Source organism: Colobus angolensis, unplaced genomic scaffold, assembly GCF_000951035.1.
Source record: "Colobus angolensis palliatus isolate OR3802 unplaced genomic scaffold, Cang.pa_1.0 Scaffold562, whole genome shotgun sequence".
Lineage (NCBI taxonomy): Eukaryota > Metazoa > Chordata > Mammalia > Primates > Cercopithecidae > Colobus > Colobus angolensis.
Genome location: NW_012119177.1, coordinates 1045618 through 1065644, shown reverse-complemented (window position 1 = coordinate 1065644; position 20027 = coordinate 1045618). Strand labels below are relative to the sequence as shown.

Below are 20027 nucleotides of genomic sequence, written 5' to 3'. Positions count from 1 at the left end.
CTTATAGGACTTGAAACCTTGGGGAAACACGTGATAGTGTGATTGATTTCTATCTCCATAGTGGTCTTTATTTTTTTACCTAGGTTGGTTCTAGGTAGGTTCTGGGCTGGACTGGCAAGGGAGATCCTGATTCTTCTCAGTGCCACACAGCACTTATTCTAAAATCAACCGCATATTGGGTTCAATATCACTAGCCATCAAGGAAATATAGATCAAAAGCACACTGAACTATGAAGTACCATAAACATTATCTAGATAAATGCATTATCGTTCTTTCAGAAAAAGGAAAGAAAGTTGTTTTGATGGCTATTTTTTCAATAGAGAAAATCCAGCCTGCCTTTCCATGGTAGAGTTGCCCTTAAGATGGTCTGGTGGGAGCTTAGATGTTTCTATTATACACATCATTGAGCTAGATTTTGCTCTGTGAGTCAATTTAATAAACTTTCTTCATCTTATGGTGGGTCACATCTCTTAACATTCATTGATATGCCTGATATGCCTATATGTTTGTTTTTAACTTTGTACTATTTTTTACCTTGTAAAAATAGTTTCTCTCTCTCTCTCTCTCTCTCTCTCTCTCTCTCTCTCTCTCCCCCTGCCTCCTCCCTCCCCCTGCAACCACTCCAACTTTCCACCCCACCTCTTTCTCATCTGCTTATGTCTATCTTTTGGTATGTAATCTTATCTATCTTATGTTCTAGTGGTTACATTTATAAAACATCCTTTGAATACCTTTGGTAAATTCTTTTCCAACTTAACTTTCTCATATTTGGTTTGACAGGTTTAAATGACATCATTTAACTCCGAATTATGTGATGATCAACAAGGATTTTCTAATTTCCCCTTTCAGGTATGCTTCTCCTTCATTAGTTGCATTAAAGATTATATATCAGAACATATATCATTTAAAATTATTCTCCATATTTGTTCTTGTTTTCCTACATAATTCAATAAATGTAATGTTCACTATCAGTCATTCTGCCAGTTCTACCAGTATTCTTTATTGGAAGAGGTTTGTACTGCAGTATATCCCTCAGAAAATGCTAGTGAAAGATGAAACTGGATATCTGTCAGTCTGTACTCTCTGATAGTCTGACATCTGCCTACTCTTTGCACAATAGCAGCCTCTAAGAAAAATTATGTAGCTGATTGGATAAGGGATGCCAATTGATATAGGAGAGCAATTTCATAGTTTTCTTCAAGATCAACCAATTCTATCACATAAATTTAGATTTTGACATAGGTAGGTTACTCATGTGGGCTACATTCTTGTAGACATATGACCTTATAAGTAATATGAATTCCTCAGTTTAGAATACATTTTGAAAGCAGTGATGATGAGTCAGGTGTAACTACAGCACCGAAAGACAGACCAGAGATAGCCGAAAATGAACAAAGAAAATGGTCCAAGAGAAACACAGAGAAGCTGGCACGTGGTCCCCGGTATAATACCTTATTAACTGAAATTATCCATTTTTGACAAGAATGCAACAGAAAAGCTGTGTGTCTTTCTCAGTGCACCATTAAGAAGTTCTTAATGTCAATGTGTCTTCACTGAAGATATTTAGCTTGGTCATTATTTAAGGTGATTATTTTCTTTTTTTACTGAAGTGCTTTTTTTTTCTCAACAATGTATACTGGGAATAATCCCATAATAGTTCATAGCAGTCTTCATCATTCTTTTTTTGCAGATGCATAGCACTCCCTTTTTTAATGCAACCACTTTTCTATCAATATTTTGCAATTACAAGTGTTGGTGCAACACATAAATTTACATCTTTCTATTTTGTTATTGATGTAGGTGTATCTTCAAGATTGGTATCTAGAAGAATGATTGCTGTGTCAAATGATAAGTGCATATTTGGTTTTGCTAGGTCTTGTCAACTTTCCTTACTGAAGAGTTGTACCAGATTACATTCCCACCAGCAATATGTCATAAGACATGGTTCCTCACAGCTTCACCAATGGAATGCTTATCACATATTCTAATTTTTATCAGTCTGATAGCTTAGAAATAGTATCTTAACATTTTAATTTGCATTTCTAAAATTATAAGTGATTTTAAACATTCATATGAGGGCTTTTTTAAAGTCTTTTAAAAATTTCTTTTATATCATTATTGTATCTTCTTGGTGAATGCCTATTCATGCCTTTTCCCAGTTTCTCTATCAGGTTTTAGCATTTGTTCTTCAAGTTTTTGTTTGTTTGTTTCTGGTTTTGCTTTGTTTTTCTTTTTTGAGACAGGCTCTTATTCTGTCACCCAACCTGGAGTACAGTGCCGCAATCACAGCTCACCTACAGCCTCTACCGCTGAACCCATGTGATCCTTCTATCTCAGTCTCCTGAGTAGCTGGGACCACAGGTGCATGCCACCACACCTGTCTAATTTTTTTGGACTTTTTGTAGAGATGGGGTTTTGCCATGTTGTCCAGGCTGGTCTCAAACTCCTGGGCTCAAGCAATCCACCCACTCTGGTCTCCCAAAGTTCTAGGATTACAGGTATGAGCGACTGCTCCCAGCCTTATTCTTCAAGTTTTCAGAGTTCTTTATATATTAGAGATATTTGCCATTTAAACATGGTCTGTGTTTGGAATATTCTGAATATTTTATCCCAGATAAATTATATTCTGTCTTTGTTTACATTGTTTTTGTGATGCAAAGTTTTTCATTGTTATGTGATCAAATCAATTATTTTTTATTGCCTATAGGTTTTGACTTAACCTCAGAAGGCCTGTGCTCCAACAAAAGTTAAAGAGGAATTCACTCATACTTTCTCCAAGTACTTTTATACTGTGCTTTTTGTTTTTTGTTTTGTACACTTACATCCCTTCCTTTTTGCCTTTCTCCTCTCATAGAAATTATGCTTTTGGAAAACTGACACTTGAAATTGCCTTTCCCTTTAAATAAAACTTGTCCTTTTAAATAAAGTTCCCCCTTTAAGTCACAGGTCTGATTCTTTAGGTTGCTCTACTTTGAAATCTGTCTTATACAACTGTGATCTGATGTGCTCTGATCTGCCTATTATATGTTAGTATGTTTAGAATGGATTTCTGGTAGTTTAGAAATAATCTTTCTGGTGGATTTAATCTTTCACTCCATCCCACACTCAAACCCCTTTGCTAGTGTCTGTCTCTCCTGAGTCCTCATCTGCAGTTTTTCTCAGTCCCTCCTTGCTTGCTAAGATGAAGTGAAAGCCAATGGGACTGGGGCACTGGTGTTTGTTGATTTTCCTCCTTTTAATCCAAGTTATTTACTGTTTCAGCATTGTCTGTCTTCAAGTAATAATGAAGGTTTAGTTGTGTATAGACATTTCACATGGGTTGGGAACATTTGGAGAGTGCTTATTACGCTGCCTCTATTATCTACAGTTAATAGAAAATCATCTGTGTGTTTGTGAATTCAGCAAAATGTATTCATGGTCCTGGCTCATCAAAGATACTTTACCTGCTCCACCAATAGAACAGGTATACATATCTAAACACAATTATTGTGACAATTTCTGATTTTTGTGGATGCTACTACATGTGGGGAAAATCAATAGTGATAGAGATAGGAGGCAGCTAAGGGTCCCCCAGTGAAAGCCCACGCCGAGCCTAAAACAGTCTGAAGGCTGAAAAACCAGACTGCTGATCCCAGAGAATCATAACATTGTGTTTTAAATCTCTAACGTATTTAACAGGCTTCCCAAAATCAAATTTCAGTTTCAAAATTGTCTTTCCTGATGCCTGGCTTTTGGAGGCTTCAGAGCACCCATGGAGTATCCAAAAGGGAGGTACATATTTAGGTGAATGGGATTGCCAAAATGGTATTCAATATGCTTTTTTGTGAAAATACTAAATATATTCCAAAATTGTATGGGATTTCAAAAATTCTAATGTCTAAAATATATGCTATAAATCATAATTAAGGTGGTTATGTTAAATTATAAATCACAGAGATAACCAAACTTCATTGTCAAATGTGTTTCTGACTGTAACTACCTTGGACATTTTGTTATTCACAGACAATTGTTGCCTTATTTTAATCCTTTTTAAAAGATGGTTTATAACAAGCTCTAGAAATTTGACAGGTGCTGTCAAATACAGGTTTCTGATAACTTTGGAAATTGTGACATTGGAATGAAAGAAAGATGTACAGGAGTCATGAAGAGCTAAAATGTTCATGAATATCAAGCAAAACAAGCTAACTGAATGGACTGAATTCAGAAAACTGAAGCAATCTTTTTGAAATTTACTTGGAATACTGCTGATCTTTTTTTTGTTTTTCAGAGTCCAGTATACTCCTGTGAACAAAACTTGGAACATGTTTGTTTCTCTCTGCCTTTTTCCTCTACAATCTGGAAACTAGTTGTGAATATTCTTAACCCATAGCAATATAGTTGTTTGCGCCAGTGCAATAAGAATTCATTTTCTTTTGCAACAGGATGCAATTGGAGAAACTGGTTGTGGTTTACGGAAGTTTTGACTGAAAGGGTATGCTTCTCTATCAGGAATCAAGCTCAACTTGCAGAACTGATAAAAGCCCCTTGGGAAAAACTGGCCTCATACTCTTATCTACACAGTCCCTGTACAGGATTCCTGACCTGTGGTCAGTAAAGAATGTCACTTTCTAACAGACCCAGGAGCTCCAAGTTTATCTTGGGACTTTAAGGGAAGAGGATCATCCAAAACACAGGTATTTGAAGATACAAATCCACGGCTGTGCTTGACTTTAACAGGTCTTATCTGACATTCTTTGTAGAACAGAATTCCATGAAAGCCAACCTAAAATGCCTACTTAGAGATAATTATTCTTGCTGCACTTTATGCAAATAGTCAGGCCAAGTACAAAACTAAAGACTGTTTTGCAAACAACTCAGTCCTTTAATGATTTTTTTTAACAAAAATGATGACTGGAGAGAGAGAAATTATGTTTTGAAATTTATCGAATATTTGTCATTAAATTCTAAACTTATTAGCTCATTCATTTTTTAAGTTTCTGCCTACATTTTAGACTAACCCTGCCTGTTCTTGTGAACCAACCAGTAATCTCCAGCTGTAGCTCAGAAGAAACAAAAGGGAATGGGTAATGTAAAAATCTGGATCAATATTCTAGTTATGAGCAATTATTCTGCAAACCCTGCCAGGTGATGGTAATGAATAGGGTGCCCATAACCCAGAGGTTTCCTTTTTGGGAATGTAAGACAAAGGGAGCTAACCAAAGTCAAGCACAATGCACTGAAATCTTAGCAAGCATAACTATAGCCACCAGTTATCTGGGCATGTCACAAGATGTCCTTTTCTCTCCCTTGTTGGAGGAAGACTCAATTCCACAGCTTCACTTCAGCATTCGGCTTATGATAAGGAGTCCTTGCAACTCCCATGAGACACATTTCTGTCCCAAACTCAATTCCAAGCTTTGGATCAAAGCCCTAGAATAGAAAACTGGATCTAAGGGATCTGGAAGCAGATGATAACAGAAGTTAAAAGGCACAACACAGGTGAGCATGACGGATTCCTGCCAATTAAGCCTAGCTTCTCATTCTGTGGATAAAGAGCACACTAATATCTATGGCATAAGTGAGGTCTAGGGAATTTAAGGCTACTGACAGCAGGGGTGATAGGGCATACAGGGGTAAGAGCAGATACCCCCATCCCCTAGACCACCCTATTAACATGGTTGAAAGTCACTTTAACACCCCTGGGTGGCACCCTGCTGTGGTCACCAAGACTCGGGAATACAATGACAGAGGAGAGAAAGAGGAACACCTCATTTTCCCTCTCTCATATGCGCTGTATTTGCTAGGAAGAGAAAGGAACCAGGGACACCTGCTCCCCTCTTTCTAGAGAGTAGCCATTCATCTTTAGTCTGTACCCCTTTTGAATGCATTCTGAACCCCTGGGACTCCTCTGAAAAAATTCCTTCTTCTTTCCTTTATTTTCATCTACCCCTTTCACTGATAGGTAATTGTGTCTCCAAACTACAGGACACTCCCCTCAGATGCATCCTCCAAAATGGGAAGAGTTAACTTCTCAAACCTTAAACTGGTTGGCTTAGAATTGGGCTCAGGGGAAGGGAACACAGAAGCCTAACATGCTGACAAAAGGATAAAAGTTTTTATTACCGGTCAGACTTTTTGGCATCCCCTCTCCTTGCTCACACTGGTAAAAGGCCTCAGGATTTTTGAGGTGTCCTTACCCCTCCCTTATTCCATTTCTATGTATGTTTTCTAATAACCCAGTTTGTCTCTTCTCACCTTCAGACCATCAAACCCCAAACAATCATGCAACCAAAGCCTTTATCTATGGCTCCTTTTGCCAGAAACCCTTAGATAGGCCTCTGAGGGAGCTCTGACTGCCATTTCCCCAAAATAGCGCCCTCTGTCAGCAGGAAGCAGTGAAGATCTGTCTTTATCCTTAACCTTAACCTTATCCTTATCATTATTCTAAGGACAGTTAGATGTACTTGTTTAGCGGCGGAATGAGAGAGACAGGAGGCAGCCAAGGGTTTCCCCGGTGAAGCCCCACTCTCAAGCCTAAAACAGCTCAAAGGCTGAAAAACCAGACTGCTGGTCCTGGAGAATCTCCTATCGGCCTGCGCGCTGGGGCGACGGGGTGGAGCCTTGGGAAGTTCGTGCTGTTTGCAGGGGGTAGGAGCCTGACCTCTCCTGTTCTTGTGTGGTAACCTGGGATTCAATCTGTGACATGGGAACCTGTTAACAGGAACTCCTCTGTTTTGCTGAGTTTTTTCATTTTCACCCAGTAAATTCCATTCCCTCTCCCCCTTCAAAGTGTCTGCAAGCCTAATCTTTCCTAGTCATGTGGCAGGAACCCAGTGTTTTTCTACAGCACTAGCCACCCTTATATTTATGCTTTTATTGACTCCCCAAAATAATCTAGCAATGTAGGTTTTATAATCTTAATTCTAACAATAAGTAAACTGAAGCACAGACAGTGCTAGAAAAATGGCCCAAGCTCAACTCAACTGGCAAACTAGAGTTGAGTTTTTTTGTTTGTTTGTTTGTTTTTGGGACAGAGTCATTCTGTTGCCCAGGTTGGAGTGCAGTGGTGCGATCTCGGCATCACTGCAACCGCTGCCTCCTGGGCTCAAGCGATTCTTCTCCCCCAACCTCCCAAGTAGCTGGGATTACAGGCACACACCACCACGCCCAGCTAATTTTTGTATTTGTAGTAGAGATGGAGTTTCACTATGTTGGCCAGGCTGGTCTCAAATTCCTGACCTCAAGTGATCTGCCCGCCTCAGCCTCCCAAAGTGCTGGGATTACAGGCATGAGCCACCATGCCCAACCATTACTGAGATTTAAACTACATCTTTCCTAATCCAGTACCCATATATTCAAACCAATTTGTCCAATTTCATTTTCCAACAGTTAGTGGGTAGATTTAGTCTGTGAATGAGACCCTGGGAAAACTTTCATATGAAAGCTTCATGTCAGCTCTAGAAATCACCACCTCCTGGCCAGTGTATTCTCACTCATTAATTATACATTTTATATATAATGAATTCATTGTCAAGTGTGGGTGAAAGGAGGGGAACTCTATTGTATAATTGCTGTAAACTTGTGGTCAGCAAAAACACAGAGAAAACTGACAGATGAGTTAGTGTATTCTATTTTCCAGTTCAATTTTATGAACTTAAAAAATTTAAACTGCCTGTCAGTATTTTATTTCAAAATGATCTGTATTTTGTTTATAAATCAGCAATATATGTTAGTCTAAATGTCATGAAATTTGATGATAGGATAACAACAAAAGAGCTACACAAGTTTAATATGTTTGTTAATTTCTCAGGTTTTTTTTGGTAGCATAATGCAATATACTTTTATCTTAAACATTTTAATTATTAATGAATTTTAAAATCATGAGCAAAATCATCACTATTTTAATTTGAATGCATTTAAGTTTTTAATACATGTACAAGATCTCAACAAATAAACATAAATCAAAAACATCAGAAATAATAAAACTACATGGTCATGATTACATTAATTGTTTGAAATTACTGATTGTCAAGTTAGAGTTTTTCATTTTTAATTCATTAATCATTTCCTGAAGTTTCACGTTAAATGTTTCAGAAGTTGTTTCCATAAATTCTAGAGCTAGATTCCGAATGAACTCTAGATACATTAGATTTTTCTGTACAAAGATAACCTGTAAAAGATACAAAATTATTACATGTAAACTCTTGCAAATTTTTTAAAGTACCTTTTGGCAATATATGGCTCATAATTTTATTTCATTTCCTTTCTCCTAATTTAGGGGTAAAATCATAAATTATACAAAGAAAAGTAAACATGGAATGTCATTCATTGCATTATTGGCAATACCATTTGGCAATATCTGACTTACCAACTTTATTTCATGTTCTTTCTATAAATTTGGTGGTAAAACAATACATTATGCAAGAAAAAATATATATAAAATGTCATTGTTATATTATTGGCAATAACTAATAATAACACTAAACATCTATTAAACAGAATAAATTGGATCAACTCATTTTTGGGAAAAAGCTCCAAGAAAAACTTTCACAGAGTGAAGGAGACTTGCTCTGCTACTCACTCACTATGTGAAGGGAAGCTGCCTACTGACAGAGAATGCCACACTAGAACCAAAGGAAAAACTTCAATTGTATGAAGTCTATAAAGTGTTTGGATGTTTTTGTTACTCTAACTGATGTAGAGGTTTTTTTACAACATAGGTTTAATCGCGGTGGCTCAAGCCTGTAATCCCAGCACTTTGGGAGGCCGAGACGGGCGGATCACGAGGTCAGGAGATCGAGACCATCCTGGCTAACACGACGAAACCCCGTCTCTACTAAAAAATACAAAAAACTAGCCGGGCGAGGTGGCGGGTGCCTGTAGTCCCAGCTACTCGGGAGGCTGAGGCAGGAGAATGGCGTAAACCCGGGAGGCGGAGCTTGCAGTGAGCTGAGATCCGGCCACTGCACTCCAGCCCGGGCGACAGAGCGAGACTCTGTCTTAAAAAAAAAAAAAAAAAAAATTATTCATGTTTAATTTCCTCCATTTTTATCTTTCAGACTCAATGATTTTGCTTTGAAAAACATTAATGATATAATTATGTTTTAAGTTTGGCTCAATGCTTCAGTGCATGTATGGCAAATGGGAATGATATAGTCACTTTCAAACTGGTAGATAAAGAATCCTCTGGGTTTTTTTTCACTCACTAGAAGATCCAGCATTTGAAGGGCTGGAATAAAACCCTTCTTCCACGACTAATAGTATTGGATCAAGGGAACTCAGGTAAGCCAAATTGCTAGTAATTTCATGAATCATGGCAGGTTTTCTTTTGAAATGTCTTCATTTTCTTTAAGAGCAAAGTAGAAAGTTTTTTTTTGTTTGTTTTTAAAAAGATCTGATGATCAAAATAAGGAATATATATCAGTATGTAGAACCAAAAAAAAGTGTTTCAGTTGGTTTGCCAACTTCAAGTTTCAACATGGTCTCCAGATGAAAGGACAGGCCATATGTTAGAGGATTAAAATGTGTGCTCATTAAATGGTTCTATATATCAAGAGTGATTATTGCTAAAGGAATAGAAAGGATACCCACAGGAAATCATAACTTTATTTTTGGAGTGCTGTAATGTTTATATCACTGATTTAATTATTATTTCCTCCTCTACTGTTTCAACATAATATTGATTTTTAAAAGTATTCTTTTAAGGCTCTTACCTGTAGATTTCTCCACATTGCCAAGCACATTTAGAAGAAACAGGACTACATTCTGAAAAGCAGTAAAGTCACTGATGAAAGGGGCTACATCAGTATTAAGAAGAATTCGCGGTGGCAACCCCTTCTGGAACTTAGATATTCTTATCAAGGTTGTAGGAAAGAGGACTGCAGCTAAATGATCCACAGCCAGTACCCAACTTCTCTCAAAATGTGCTTCTGTCTGAGAATAATAATCATATCTAAAACACAAATGAAAAAGTACTTAATTATAATTAGTCACCTCAGAATTTCAACCTCATTGCCTTCAGAAAAAATTGGCTCCTGCCAACAAACTAAATTCATAATTTTATTATTTAGAAAATAGGATTGATAATGTGATGACTTTATTCCATCCCTCAGGAGGTGTGAAGATGGCTCACTAAACTTCTAAATCTAAGAAGAATCATCTCATTAATTATTTACATTTTACATTGCATTTTATCTTCTTTAATTCAGCACATACTTGAATACCACCTAATAACCAAAAGTAAGGCATTTTTAAATCATACTCTTTGCCAGTGTAGAGATAAATATCAAAGGTCTAAAGCAAAATTTTTGCTAGACTCAAATATCCTTTGTGAAACTGTTGATTTCTTGAAGCCATGGGATCCTAGAAACATTGAGCTTTCTAGAAAAAAAGATATCTGATTTTTACTATCTACTTTCTAAATAATTGGTATTTTCTACACAGGAAGCCTCTGGTAGAAAAAAAGCCTCTGTAATTGTTAGAAAAGACTCTGTAATTATTACAAAAGCCTCTGTAATTTTCCCCATAATAGGTGAGAAAGTTTAGTTTCTCCTAAGAAATGGGGACAAATAATTACAATGGAAAGATTAAAGGTATATTCAGTAGTTTTAAAGCTATAAAAGTCACATCTTCTGTTTCTATCAGCTGTCTAAGCATGCTGAACAACTTGTAGTTTTGTAAATAGACTTGTTTTCCCTGAGACGTTGTATACTCACCATGTGGTTTACCAGGTACATTCCGTTTCAAGTCTCATCATAGATATTATGTTCTTTACAAAGCTTTCCAGCCTACCTGAGGTGGAATCTACCACTTTCTTCTCTTCTATATTCCTGTAACATCATATCATCCACATATTTGAAGATTTTTTTCTCTAGTTATTTCTATTATAATGTCTAGAAATTAGATTATCTGATTTTATTTTGACAGCAACATAGAAAGGATCCATTAAACAGAATGTGCTTGCATTATGCTTATTGAGATTAAATAAACTATAACATAACCCAGATAATACCCATTGTCTGTTTGACTCCCATGCTTGTGGGATCCTCCCTGCTCTATACTTGGAAGTGGTAGGGTGGGCAGGGTTGGATTGTTGATGACAGAAGCGTTTGGTCTGGATTCAATTCCCCTTGATACATTACAGTCACCCACCAAGCAAAGATGAAAGGAAATGTGAAGTCATAAAGATTTTGAGCAAGGGCCACAGAGCTCCAGTAACAATGTACTAAACAAATTGGAAGTAAGTCAGAATCACTGGGAGAGAAGAGATGAGGGCACCAGTTCAATACACAGAAATCACAAAAGCAGTGAAGAAATTCAATAATAAACTCTTCAAATGCATCAGTTGAATGAATTGTTGGTCAGTTCACCTAATGATCAGATAGAATGTAGTCACTAAAGAAAGAATGAAAGTACTCTTGAAATAGTTTACACAAAGTAGAAGCACAGGTATACATAAGTCAGCCAATCTGAGGATACAGAGCCAGAGTTTTATTTGAGTATATGCAAGCTACAAAATATTCAGTATTGTCTCAAGTAAATACTCCTTAATATATATTTACCTAAAGAAAGTAACTGATGAGCTTTTAGAGTTATTTCACAGCATGTAATAGATTGCAACCATGGCCCCAGTTCTTTACCAATCCCTACAACTCTGTCTTCTGCTATGTAACTTTCAGTACTGGTTCTTCCTACATTAGGTGATAGGCAGAAATTCCCACTCCTGACTCAGTCGTGTAACTTGACATAAAAAATATAATAGTAACTAGTTTGACATAGCATAAACTTGAAATGCATTTTCAGAATTTGATTATTCTTTCTTGCAATTCTGCCATCACTATGGAAAACAACCAGGCTTGTCTGATGTAGAACGAGTCAGGGAACAGAGCTGAGCTTCCCCAGTCATCCCTGCTGCAGCCAATCAAAATCAACCAACATGAGAGTGAACCCAGGAAAGACCAGCAGAGCTGCTTATTTAAACCCCAGACATCTGAGCAATAAACACAGTTGTACAACACTGAAGTTTAGTGGCTGTTGATTGGGCTGCTTTCTTTCAAACAAAGCTAACTTAACTCAGGGCCGCACACATAGTAAATTGCAGGGCCCTGTTTTAAACCCTGTCAATCTATCTGCCTTTAAAACCCATGTTCTTTACTACTGCTTTTTGTCATGGTGATAATAGTTACTTTATATTGAATATTTCTCATATGCCAGTAGTACATTAAGCATAACTTATGGATTTCTTAATTAATCCTCAAAATTGTGCTATATGGCATGTACTATTGTTATTGCTATTTTAAAAATAAGAAAATTGAGTTTCTCCCAGTTTGAATTCCTAGGTCAAAAGAGCCAGGATTTAAAACTCAGGTCTGTGTAACTTCAAAGCAAAGTGTCTTAATTTGTACACTATTACTTCATTTCAAGGAACAATCATTAGCCTTGAATCTTGTAATATGAATTCATAGACCTTGACAAACCAGACCTCATAAATAGGTAGATTAACAAATCAGAGCACATAAGTGGGCATTTGAAATCTTCCATAATAATCATATTAAAAGATTTACCTTTCACCATTATAAGGCTTTGAAACTATTCAAATTGCCTGAGGAACTATTATTAAACTTTCAGTGAGGTGAATTAATAGAAAATATGTATTTTTTGCTTTATTAATAGTGCACCTATATATAAATTTATCCATAACACAATACTTTATTATATTCTGAACTGATCCCAATTAAAGAGATAATAGAAGGGAATTTTTAGGTAAAAGAGTTTTTTAGTAAAAATGCTGTTTTTAACAAATACTTGTACTTTTGCAACCTACCAAATCTCCATTAAAATGACAGAAGAAATAAAATCAGAACACATGGGGAACAACAAGATTTGTTGGAAGCTGGAAATTGAAAAGAACTAGTTGAAAAGATTTAATAGAATCAAGAAAACTAAATTTTAAGCAACCAGAGAGGAAAACAGAAAAATAATGCCGATATAATTTGTAGAATTGTCCTCGATTTAAGTCTGAGTAATACCCTCTGGGTGAAAGGAGAGTGCTAAAATCAGGGAGATTAAAAGACTTTAAAGAAGCAATCATATACAAAGATTTCCTTCCAGATTTCAAATAGTAGGTAACTACCACTGCTCACCCTGGAAAGGGTAGAACAGAGGGTCCTTGCATTGTGTGAACTAATCATGGTCGAAGGTAGGAACACCACCTTGGATACAGGGGATATAAGTGGAAATGATATACTGAATGCAAAGATGCCCTCCCCTAGCTTCTTCATTCTCTCTTGACTTTCAATAATACCAACAACCAGGCCTTGACTTCTGAAGCAGGTGAAAGTGTCTCTCTGGAAACTGGGTGAGCTCAAGAGAAAAGACGTGAAGTTATTGGAACCATAGTGTTGAGACAGCCAAATGCCTAGGTAGATAAAAAGGGGACCCCAGAGAATCTCCAACCTGCCCCACAAGTGTTTACATCAGATGCTTTTGTGCAGATGAGGAAACCTGCCCAGGGCCTTGTCTGAGCATGCCCACATACTCACTGGCGGCATGGGGTGGAGCCACAGGGAATTTGTGTAAGGGGAAGAGCCTACTCTTTTCAGCTGGAGTGGTGGCCTGGTATCCAAACTGTGAGGTAGGAAACCTGCTAGCAGGACTCTCTCTTGGTTTGCTGAGAATAATTTTTCCTTTTTCCTTTTCGCCCCATAAATTCCATTCCCCTCACCCTTCAAAGCATCTGTGCCTGACTTTTCCTGGTTGTGTGACAAGAACCCATTTTTTTTCTGCAACAATGTCAATATTTAAAAGGTTACCTAAACAACCCAGCAAGATTACTTGAGAGGTATGTTCTTAGTTGAAAACTTCCACTCACCACTCACAGAGTCAGGTCTTCCAAGTGATTTTTTTTTTTTTTTTTTTTGAGACGGAGTCTCGCTCTGTCGCGCAGGCTGGAGTGCAGTGGCGCGATCTCAGCTCACTGCAAGCTCCGCCTCCCGGGTTTACGCCATTCTCCTGCCTCAGCCTCCCGAGTAGCTGGGACTACAGGCGCCCTCCATCACACCCGGCCAGTTTTTTGTATTTTTAGTAGAGACGGGGTTTCACTGTGTGAGCCGGATCTCCTGACCTCGTGATCCGCCCTCCTTGGCCTCCCAAAGTGCTGGGATTACAGGCATGAGCCACCGCACCCGGCCCCTAAGTGTTTCTTTTTGAATTTGAGTAGACAGTCAAGTATTACCATATACCTGAAGAAAGCCACTAACATGAATGGAGATACCAACACAAAATAGACCTCCAGCAACCCCCAGAAGCACCAAGTGACCAAGCAATGGTCCTTTCCAGGGCTCATTGTGCTCATTGAACCCCTGCACCCACTCACCTGCATGCTTCCCCTCCCACAGGGCATTTGAACATGGTGGCAAAGTAAGCAAGCCACACCCCTGCTACAAGTCCTGCAAAGTGGTCCAGGGAGCTCTCCCATCTCGATAAGATCTGTTTTGGTCTATATGTTTATGAATGTCTGTATGTATGATATATATGTGATATTTTTCTATTTCCTTATGATAGTGCCAAACTTACACTCTTACAGCAACTGGGATTATGGGTGAGTTCTTTCTTGATTCAAGCTCCACGAACTTGTGTTTTAAGCTCTTTGAATTCATTTGAGCATTTTTTTGATCTGGACCATATTTAAAAGTCATGACAGAAACAGGAGTGGGTCCTATAGGGAGGCCTCAGGTGTCTGACTGGGTCAGACAGAAACTGGACTGCATTCAGTAGGTAGGTCTCATTACCAAAAGATAGGAAATCATGAGTTCATCAGGATACAAAGATTCTGGAACTCCTCCATCTGGAACTTCAGCCAATTTAATGTTAAAAAAAATAAAAAATCAAATCAAATCAAATAAAAAGAACTATGGACCCAGAAGTTATGCTTTTCTAGAGAAATGGGCAAATCTTACCAAAGGTTACTTAGAATTACAGTGGCCACAGTGAGAAAACTCCTTACAAAATGCAAACAGGTGCTTGTCTTCATAGTTACAACAGCTCCAAGGACAAAAAAGACTTATTCATACCTATTTTAAAACCCAAACCAAGGGGGGGCCCAAACTAAAGAAACTTGTGCATTGAGATGTCTGCTTTTATTGTAAACAGCCAAGCCATTGGAAAAAAAAAATCACTGTCCGTTTTTACACCAGCCATCTGATGAATCCACTCCCTTTGTCTGTACTGTTTCCCCACCAGAAGAAACCACAAAGGCTTCACTTTTGGCATAATAATCAACCATTCCCTCAGAAAGAAAAACTCTGAATGGTGGATTTTGGGGTAAGAGAGGGTTCATATCAAATCTGGAAAGTCCCTGTGTTCAATCCTGTCTAATTGACACTTTGATCATTTTCAGAAAAACATTTGTAAGAATTAGCCCTCTCTGTTTGTTCAGTTTGATCCTGCTTCTCCCATGGTGGCTTCTCAGTGAACAGAAACTGTGCTTCTAAAACCCCTGCTCGTTATACGTGCTGCCAGTTCTGTTTACCTCTTTCTTGCTGTCATAATCTTTACTATACCCCAAAACTCTTTCTTGGAAAAACAACTACTTATTGGTCTGTCATTCAATTGTGAAAACAAACTAACCTAAAATATTAATTAATCTGTGACTATAAGATTAAAAGTTTCTGTGCTGAGTATGGACATAAAAAAATTCTTGACTAATAAGAAAAAATCACATCTCTAAGGAAAATCTCAATTTGTAAGACTGTCTCCTTTTCTACACTGGCAAAAAAAGGAGGACTAGGTCACTAGAAACTTACAATGAAAAAGGCATTGTTTTAAATCTACATAACAAGCCTTGCCTTTGTTTAAGGTACTTTTCGTGGCCATTGTGTCTTAACTGGGCCTTACCTATACCCTTATTTCTTGTTTTAGGCAAATGATGTTATTTAAACTTGAAGTCTAAGCTCTTTATCTCTGAAATGTAAATTTTCTACCTGACCTTATGTAAGAGACATTCCTTTGGAAATGCAAATTTAGAGACAGCTAAGGAAAAAACGAAGGAACTATTTGGAAACTTGTAAGTGAACATTTCTAAAAGTTTTATCTTTTTCTTCTCTCTCTCACTAACACACACACACACACACACACACACATACGTAAAGGAGGGTTTTGGCCATATGGGCACATAGTCTGCTTCATTGGCCAGAAAAAGACAATTTTGGATCCAGATATTCTTTAATAAATTAATGAGTGTGTATTACTGTACCTGTCACATGACTAAAACCTTTAGAATAAAATCATAATGATATGGACAGGAGGCAGAGAAATACTGGGTAGAAGAGGGCAGTTCCCTAGCAAAGTCCCTACCTATAAGCCTGGGCCCATGGCCCTAAATGAGAACTTCACATCTCTGTTTTCCCACCCAAATGTTGCTTTTTCCAAAACTACTCTGGCCCTCCATGTCCCTCATCCTGTACCCATAAAAACCCCAAACTCCACTGGCAGAGGAGCAGAGTGGTGCAGCAGAGAAGAAGAGAAGAAGCATTTGTACATTGAAAAGGCAGCAGGATAGTCAGAGAGGAGTTGTTATCTTCCCACTCCATCCCCTTTCCAGCTCCCCATTTATCCCACTGAGAGCTGCCTCCATCACTCTATAAAATCTCTGTATTCACCATCCTTCAAGTCTATGTGACCTAATTCTTCCTGAACACTGGACAAATACCTAGGTACTAAGAGGGCAGGATGTAAAAGTCTGTCGCCCTGACTTTTCACTGAGCTGGTTAACACTTAATCATCCATGGACAGTAACTGCTGAAAGAGCATTAATTGTAACACACCCCTAGATGGTACCATTAGGCCAGAGCCCAAAAGCACTTGCCCCAGCCTCCAGCCCTGGCACCCACTCACCTGCATGTACCCCATCCCACAGGGCATTTGAACATGGTGGCCAAGTAAGCAAGTCACACTCCTGTTATGAGTCCTGCAAAGGGGTCCAGGGAGCTCTCCCATTTCAATAAGATCTGTTTTGGTCTATATGTTTATATATGTCTGTATATATGATATATATGGGATATTTTTCTATTTCCTTATGATAGTGCCAAACTTAAATTATGAAAGAGCTGTATTTGACTCAAGGAAAATAAGTGCCTATATAATTTAAGTATTATTTCAGAAAAACAAGAACTAACCCAAATGCTTTGCACGTTTACATTACTACAGTAAACCTGGTAGAAAAAAAATAAGCTTATGTCATCTCTATATTACAAAATTTGTCAGACAAAAAAATAAGCTAATCATTAGCTGATTAACATTTGATTTTTGTGAGCCATTCAAACATAACTGTTAAAAACAGGTAAGTTAAATGGACATAAGCAAGATAAAATTCCCATGTGAAAGATGTCCTTCCTATACCAAAATTTTTTTCTTAACAGCCTTATCATCGAGAATGGAAAGCTGAGGCTGAGGGAAGTCTATACAAACAACAATTTAATTCTCAGGCCCAAAAAGAAAAAAACCTGAAAAATAGTGTCAGCAAAAAGAGTCAAACTCTGTAAAATATTTGAAGGGATTTATTCTGAGACAAGTAAGAGTGACCATGGCCCATGACATAGCCCTCAGGAGGTCCCAAAAACATGTGCCCAAGTTGGCTGGGGTGCAACTTGGTTTATACGTTTTAGAGAAGCATGAGACGTCAACAAAATACATTTGAGAAATACGTTTGTTTGGTCCAGAAAGGCGGGACAATTTGAAATAGCGGGGTGGGGATGGATCCAGGCTATAGGAAAATTTAAACATTTTCTGGTTCGACAATTGTTTGAGTTTGTCTAAAAACCTGGGATTAATGAAAATGTTCAAGTTAAAATAAAAGAATGTGGTGACTATGGTACTTTTGATGTCTCATAGTGGCTGCTTTAGAGAAAACAGATGACAAATATTTCCTATTCAGACCTTTAAAAAGTGCTAGACTCTCAGTTAATCTCTTCAGGACTGGGAGGGCCTGGAAGAAAAAGATCTAGCTAGGTTAACAGAGATTCCTTACAAGTGCAAATTTCCCCCACGAAGGACAGCTTTGCAAGCCATTTCAAAATATGGCAAATAAACATGTTTTGGGGTAAAATATTTTGTTTTTCTTCTTTGTCACATATGCCATAGTCATGATGGAAGGTAAGTCATGATACATAGGGTTAAATAAAACCCATCTGATGACAATTTATGGTTCGTAGGGCATGACTCCCCAGACCCCTTAGGTAGGAATTTGGGCAAGATTTAAAAAAATCAAAGCTTAGTCTTCAATAGAGATAATATTTTGCCTCTTCTACAGTTTTTTATTGCAGAGGGACCAAAGGTATTTGGAACGGTTAATAAATGTATTTTGTGCCACACTGACAAATTCACCAGGAGAAAACACATGCTTCTGGAAAGTATAATTCATAGATTTATTAGTCTACAGATTACTGGTACAACAGTTCACAATTGCTTGTTTCCTAGTGTTCACTGGAAATTAAGGTTAATAGGAGTTAAGATTCTTAATTATATATAATTGAAATAGAAATAAGGAAAACAAAGCTATATGCAAGTAGACAGGTAAAACGTGCTTTTTGTAAGAAAAACTATAATATATGAGGATGTTTTGTTTTATTCAAGAAACAGAAGAGCAAATTTTATCCTGGTATAGAATGACCTGTTGTTCCAAAATGAGAAGAGAAGTATAGGACAAAGATTGAATGTATAAGAAAGTTATAAAAGGTTTGTGAAAGATAAACCTTGTGAAAAAAACTTGTGTTGATCAAGTTGGCTAAAATTAGAAGAGAATTATTTATATGTTTTTCTAAAAATTGAGCATTAATATCAAAGGTACACTGATGCAAAATTAGAATTTATTTCCTTGTGTTAAGCCAAGGTTTTCTCGGAGTATTGGTCTGTTCTTAGTAGGACATTGTGAAAAGTTTTTCTTCAACCTTGAAGTAATTGTCCTAGAAAACAAAGATTCTGCATTTTACTAAGATAATTTCCTTTGCTTCATGTTGTCTTCATTAGGTTTTTTGATCATTTAAACAACTGAGTCCTCTCTATAAAAGATTGAAGGTTTTTCTATAACTGTAATTTTTCTGTGTTTGCCTTTAAAATCTTTAAATTATCACTCTGGTTAAAATGGATGACTATTAATATTTAAAAGTGATCTGCGATCCTATTTTATCAAGTATTTTAAACCTTTGATATTTTTGGCAAGCTTCCGAAATTCTAAATCAAGTATTTTTATTGACCTCAAATTAACTTTGGGACTTTGCAGGTAGGCCTTTGGAACATCTCAAAAGGATATCTCTCCTTATAAAAAGAGAGATATTTAAGTAATTGGGCCTATTTGATAAATAATATGGAAAGCATTATCAAATAATAAGTAATGTTAAACCTTCTTTAAGTTGTATTTGTATGGATGTGTTATTAATATATGTTTCAGAAATTTTATGAAATTCCTAGAAATCTGATCATCTCATTGGACCGAATGAGAATTCCCAGAACTGTTACAAAGAGACTGATTGATTCATAAAACGTCTAACCCAACATCAAGTCGAACAAGAATTAATTGATTACTAAGAAAATGCTTTGGCAGATTTTCATGCCATGTCAGCCAGAAGTGAAGTTGTTTAGATAAGCAATTTGAACAAATATCATGAGATTGACTCAAGCCAAATTACGTATGATAACCTATTTAGTAAGCAAGCTATTGACCTGATTTGGAAATACAAAACTGACTTTTTTTTTTTTTTTTTTTGAGATGGAATCTCACTCTGTCACCCAGTCCCCAGTCTCTGGAGTGCAGTGGCGCAATCTCAGCTCACTGCAACCTCTGCCCCCGGGTTCAAGCAATTCTTCTGCCTCAGCCTCCCCAGTAGCTGGTACTACAAGCATGCGGCACCATGCCTGACTAATTTCTGTACTTTTAGTAGAGATGGGGTTTCCCATCTTGGCCAGGCTGGTCTGGAACTCCTGACCTCATGATCCGCCCATGTTGGGCTCCCAAAGTGCTGGGTGTGCCAGTCAAAACTGACATTTAAAAAAA

General features: G+C 37.4%; 1 protein-coding gene across 1 annotated transcript in view; it reads right to left on the bottom strand.

Annotated features, from left to right (window-relative positions):
* Positions 1 to 7879: 7879 nt before the first annotated feature.
* LOC105525889 (chromosome unknown open reading frame, human C6orf58) overlaps positions 7880 to 20027 on the bottom strand; it is a 19590-nt gene continuing 7442 nt past the window's right edge. The window contains exons 5-6 of the mRNA XM_011961680.1: positions 9694 to 9932; positions 7880 to 8150 (exon numbers count right to left, since the gene is read on the bottom strand). Coding sequence (XP_011817070.1) covers positions 8071 to 8150; positions 9694 to 9932 — 319 coding nt within the window. The 3' untranslated portion in view covers positions 7880 to 8070. The remainder of the gene's footprint in view (positions 8151 to 9693; positions 9933 to 20027) is intronic.